Source organism: Haliaeetus albicilla, chromosome 13, assembly GCF_947461875.1.
Source record: "Haliaeetus albicilla chromosome 13, bHalAlb1.1, whole genome shotgun sequence".
Taxonomy (NCBI): Eukaryota; Metazoa; Chordata; class Aves; order Accipitriformes; family Accipitridae; genus Haliaeetus; species Haliaeetus albicilla.
In genome coordinates this window covers 11584470-11590469 of record NC_091495.1, presented here as the reverse complement: position 1 = coordinate 11590469, position 6000 = coordinate 11584470, and the positions used below count along the sequence as shown (strand labels likewise).

At 43.5% G+C, this 6000-nt stretch overlaps 1 protein-coding gene across 4 annotated transcripts in view; it reads left to right on the top strand.

The window, feature by feature from the left end:
• Positions 1-309: 309 nt before the first annotated feature.
• Positions 310-6000, top strand: part of CENPF (centromere protein F) — a 43446-nt gene continuing 37755 nt past the window's right edge. Inside the window, exons 1-4 of one of the 4 annotated variants that reach the window (XM_069800144.1) lie at positions 310-496; positions 1532-1736; positions 3125-3321; positions 5552-5667. In XM_069800144.1, coding sequence (XP_069656245.1) covers positions 1575-1736; positions 3125-3321; positions 5552-5667 — 475 coding nt within the window. In that variant the 5' untranslated portion in view covers positions 310-496; positions 1532-1574. Of the gene's footprint in view, positions 501-1531; positions 1742-3124; positions 3322-5551; positions 5668-6000 lie in introns of those variants that run through there. The other 3 variants (XM_069800142.1, XM_069800143.1, XM_069800145.1) reach the window with 3 other exon arrangements.

The following is a 6000-nucleotide window of genomic DNA, read 5'->3' as shown; positions in this document are numbered from 1 at the left end:
GCCCTCCCGGGGCGCTGCCTCTGCGGGGGGACGTCGATCGCCCGCCACTGGCCGGGGCGCTGCCCGGAGCTCCCTCACGGCCGGTCGCCCCGCCCAGCTGCAGGCAACGGCCTCCGGGGCCAATCACGAGCCGCCTCCGCCCCGTCCCTGCGCTGCCACTTCCAATGGAGTTTGAATGTTTCCGAACCATCCAATCACGAGGGCCGGGGACCTGGCGCTGCGCCCTCGTTGCTAAGGTGGCGAGGTCCGGGTGGCGAGTGGCGTCGCGGCGGGACCAATCAGCGCGCTCGGGCGCGCCACTGCTTGGGCGAGCACAAACGGCCGCCGGGGCGGCGGCAGCTTTGAATTGCGGCGGGGAGCGCGTCCTGTCGCGGCGATCGGCCGCGCTCCGCTGGTCGCCACCGGCGCTGAGGGGCTGTGGGAGCCGGAGCCGAGGGAGCCAAGCCGGCAGCCGGGGTTTGGGCGGCTGCCGCCGGACCCCGGTCGGCGTTTGACAGTGAGTGAGCGAGCGAGCGGTCGGGCGGGGGCTCCGGGCGGCTGTCCGCCTCGGCGCGGCCCGGAGCGGGGGTGTCAGGCACCCCGAGTGGGCCGGTGCGCTGCGGTACGCCGCGCGCCTCGCAGTGTCTTCCGATGACGCCTTAATAGAACGGGTAAGCGCCGTTAGCGGGGCACTGCCCCCGGCTTTCCCCCAGGGCGGGGGTGCGTGCGGCACCTGCCTTCGGCGCGGTCCGTCCCCGCGAGGGGGGACCGGCAGGCGGCAAAGCCGGGGAGCCGCTCCCTCAGCCGAGCGAGGGTCAAGGCCGGTGAGGCTCCTGACCCCCGCCGCCTCACGGTCCTGGGTGGGCTCTGTCCCTCCGTCGCTGGTCTCTAGTTTTATTGTGAGGCAACTTCTCTCTCACAAATCATCTCTGAGCTGTGCTGGTGTCTCGAGAAAATAAGCCCGTGCCAGATCCTCCAGGGGCGGAGTCATTGCAACAATAAAAAATAAAACCGTATGAGTGTGTCAAACCTGTGTTTAAGGACTAAGTGCTGTAGAGCTGTTTCTGCCAGTAGAGAGCATTTTCAGCGCCTCGAGCTCAGCACTATTGCTTTGAAAAACTGATGTGATGAAAGAAGCATCGCTGCCACCTAAAACGAAGGCATGTTTTTTTGCAAGGCTTTCAGGTTAAACACCACTGAAGTACAACGCCATCGTAAGTGCCAATGACTATCTGCAATGTGAACGTCAAAATAAGATGTGGAGAGAAACTTTCGGAAATACAGCAGTCAAATGCAATTATAAGAATATAAACCCTGTTATTGTTAGGAGATTGGTTAATGTGAGGTTTTAAAATCTCATCTTAACTGGACAGAAGTCTGTCAAAATAAGACCTAATATTAAAAGCTGCTGCTTGGTGTTTAGATCAGGAAGACTGCATGGTTGTGAAATACCATATTCTAATCAATGCTAAGCTTAAAAATGCGATATATTTAAAAGGGAGGCTTATTTAACCTCTTTCAAGATCTAATTGTAGTTGTCTTTGTGTTTCAGGCATAGTACTATCCATTTTGTATTAAACAAGAATCGTGTCAATATGAGCTGGGCTGTGGAGGAATGGAAAGAAGGCCTCTCCCCCAGAGTCCTTCAGAAGATTCATGAGCTGGAAAGTCAGGTAGACAAGCTTAAAAAGGAGCGTCAGCAAAGACAATTCCAGTTAGAGTCTTTGGAGGCAGCTTTGCAAAAACAGAAACAGAAGGTAATGTAGGTACTGCAGTAATTTTCCTAAAATGCCGTTTTCCATGCCAAACACAATTATAAAGATTTACTATCTGGTTGTTGTTAGGGGGTAGGTTAGTGTTTTGTTTCTTCCCACTGACTGACCGGAAGGGTAGCATAGAAATATAAACTGCTTCTCTTCATCTTACTTCATCCTTAACCATATTCTCCCTTCTGTTCGGTTCTCATTGACTGTCAATAGAATTCCTGCCTCCTATCTGTGTCTGGCATGAATGTGCAAGTGTTTATGTTTACTTTGAGGCTTTCCTATGTCTCTTTATGATTAGGAAAAGAAATTATTTTATTGTTATGCCTGTTAAAAATCTTGATTAAAAACTAGGCCTGTTTTATATCAGAGCTGCATGGTTGACAGCCTCTTACTGTTTCACCTTGCCTGCAGATACCTATCATCTTTTACTTAGTTTATGTAATTCTCTCTTTTCCTTGTAGAGACTATATTTTGGGATTTGGTTTTCTTTTTCTTTAAGGCTGTAATTTTACACCTCATCTGACTACCCTGTTAGCCCTCTAGCCAGGAAACCAGAGACCCTCTTGGTCAGGGTCCTGCCATGTTTCAAATCAGAAGTGACCCATTTGGCTGAATTTTGTTTTGTAATGTCTGAATACAGCTCAGAGGCAAATTACAAAGGTTGCCTTTTATTCCCTTTAGGCTGCTACAACTTTCTAGCAAAACTTAAGCCTAGTAGTTTTCTTTGAGTTTCTTCCTGTGAATTTCCAGGTACTTACTTCAACCATCCAGAGGAACTGCTGTGCTCCCCAGACAAAAAGAAGGGGTGTGCTTGAATAGGTGTGCTTTAAAACTCTCAGAAGCAGCAGCTTAATGCTTACTACTTTTCAGTCAAAAGAATAATGTTGTGCAAAAATCTAGCCTGACTGTAGCCTGCCGCTCAGAAGCTGGAGGGGAAGAGAAGGACATTTCTACTGCTAGGCTCTTTCCAATTTCAAACCTGTGACTCTTGATAATCATTGTGCACTCTTTAGCAACCAGAATACCTTGAGTCAGTAAAAGCTGATAGGCTGGAAAGAGAGGTGAGATGATCAGTGAAGAATGCAGACTGGTGTGGATTATTAGTATTTGGGGATTGATGATTTTTTTAATGAGCTTGTATCTAGTCAATAAATAGAAATAGTTAATGTCACTGAGTTGAATTTTAGGAAATGTGGTTTTGTTCACACCCAAAAATATTTAAACAATGTGTATATTGGAGGTTTTCAGTGCTGTCGGGATTTTGAAATGCTATGAAGAAAATAACAGTATGTAAACTTCATGTTATTAAAATGATAATAATTGCATTGAAGTGTAGAGAGGACTTAAGACCTTTTTTAAATGGTCTCTATTCCAACTAGGTTGAAAATGAAAAAAACGAAGCTGCAATACTAAAGAGAGAGAACCAGAGCTTGATGGAATTGTGTGACAGTCTTGAGAAAGCAAAGCAGAAAACTTTACATGATCTTCAAGTAAAAGAATCTCAAGTCAACATTCAGTCAGGGCAACTGAATTCCAGCAAGAAAGACATCGAAAGGCTAGAACAAGAACTGAAAAGGTGAGGACTTGCTGTATGTTTCTAACCTATGTAGAGTGGTTATTTTCTCATGTTTTGCTCATTTAATCCTTCATGGTCTTCTAGTTTCTCTTCATCTCATGCTTCATTCAGATTTTGTGACCAAAATCTCAAAACATCGGCCTCTTTTTACATATACACATGCACATACGGACTTCTACATTAAATCTGTGTGCTAGCACCTATAGCTCCTGTTTAATTTGGGGGAATTCTGCAGTATCATGTGAAAAGGGAGCCATTCATTCTGTGATTTTAAACAACAAAACCAACAACAGCACAACCCCCTAGCACAACGAGTCACTTGGCAAAAGAAACCTGCAAAGAGCTTGGAGCTGCAAGGAAAGTACATGGACAATTCAGTCTGTAAGATCAACTCTACCAATAGAATATGACCACTGGAAGAAGAAGGCATGAACATCTGTTGGAGTAGAAGAGGAAGCTGCCGAACACAATGGTGCTGTGACTGAATCACTGAATCTAGTTGCTTTTGTAAAGAAGTGCCCAATTCATAGCACCTTGGCTTGCAGACACTGTTACTACTGAGACAGTATGTGTGTACTGTCTGTAGAGGTGGAATGCAATTTGTGCAATAAAAGAATATTATGTAATGCAGACATATCTAAAATCCTTCATCGGACAAATGGAACAGTTGCCCATAGTGAAGTGAATGTTGTCATCTGTTAAACATGCTCTCATACTAGAGGCACCCTCCATTCTTGAATAAAAGTATTTCTGAAACTTTGTGTGCATCAATAAGGCTGAGTATCCTGCCTATGCAATAAACTGTTGTGCTAGTACTACTAATGCAGAATTACTGGTGTAGAGAGGGGTGAATCTATGATAACAGGTTTCTTCATGGTTTGTTTTTGGTTTGGTTGGCTTGGTGTTTTTTTGTTTAGCTTTTTTTTTTTCTTCATGGCCTGCAGTATGTCTAATTCCTTTAACTTTTGGGTGGTATGCCTTATATGTGTCCTAAAAGAAGCAAATAAAGAGGAAGCTGTGGTGGTCTTTCTGTTTTTTCCCTTTGCCCCCTGCCCTGCCATCCCCCTTTGGGAGAACTAAAGGTAGTTGAAGTATGTGACTGCTGTGAAAAGATTCTAAATATCAACAAAGCAATTTATGGCTTGTAGAAGTACCAGCTTTGTGTAAGGAGTTGCTGAGATCTGTCAAAGAAGAATCTAGTGAGGTTCAACAGGGTTGATAGAACCACACTCATGTTTTCTGTATCTGCTGTCAACTGTTGGGCCATAGAGGTTGTGGGCTAAGGATATGCATTCCTTTTATCCATTCCCAAAATTAAGTCCAGTTTACTGAATTCTCTCCTTCCCTTTATATTACTTTACATAGCTGTCCATCACAGAAGATCTTCAGTTACTACATACAGCTTGATCTTGGCAATCAGTTTTGTGTTTGGTTCTGTTTTGTTTTATGCTGATAACTGGTTATTTACCACTTCATAGCAACTGACAATCCACTGGGAGAGGAGTTCCTGGTATGCTGTAAAAGGGAGGGGGAAATGGAAAGGCAAGTTGTAGAGTCACTAACGTGATGGGCTGCAGCCTGGAACCTGTGCTTACTGGGCAGGATGGAAGTTGCTCTATAACCTCGGAACTAGTTGTCTGGTTTCATTGGATGAGTTTGTAACTCTTCATGCTCACAGAAGTCACTGGAATGTGTAGTCTCCTGTGGTGTTTTGGGTAGCAATGTAAATGCTACACATGAAAAATACACTGTCAGGTGGAGGGTATTCCCTTCCATTTTCATGAGGTATATGTAGGTTTCTCAAAGTGCACAGTGTCAGAACATAGAATAAAAGTAGTATGTTTCCTACTATAAAGTTGTTTACTGAAGAGTAAGAGTTTTATATGATCAGTGTTTACAGTGATTTGAGTGTGTTTAGCTGGACTACAGCTTCATACAGTGAGACCTTAAGCAGTTCTAACTGATGTTCATCTACTTGGGGTTGGTTTGTTTGTTTGTTTTTTAGCCGTGACTCCAATGTAATTGATGAAATATGTTGAAACTCTAAATATATTCTTCATATTTCTGTGTTACAATACCTAAAAATTTTCAGTGGATGTATCTTGACTTGATCTTTAAAGTGAGTTATTAGAATCATATAATTTATTTGTGTATTTCAGGCTCTTAAAAATAGATAATTAACCTTTTAATTTCCATTACTAATTTCTTCTGCTGCTTCTTTCCTAAACAGATACAAATGTGAGCTTGACAGAAGTCAGCAAACATTGGCTGCAGGAGACTTATCATTCAGTGGCACTCCACAGAAAAGTTTTACAGCTCCTTTAACACCAATTCAAAGTCATAATGGTAAATGATTTTTTTTTTCATTTAGCACAGATAGTTAACTGTCAGCTTTCTTGGAAGGTGGAGGAGTATTTTGAACACTACACTTGTACTGTGTTGCCTAATCCCTATTGTATAGTTTATTATAAGAGTGTCTAATTCAATAGCACCATAGGTTGCCAGTTTAAAAATTATTAGTGCAGATTGAGAACTTATTGCAAATATTACATCTTTTTAGCACTATGTTGATGGACATGGAATAGTAATAGCAATATCTATCAACACACTGCAGCAATTTTTTGAATGCCTGTTCTTAGTGTCCGCTCTTCCCTTCATGTAGAGAAGAGCAAATTTCTT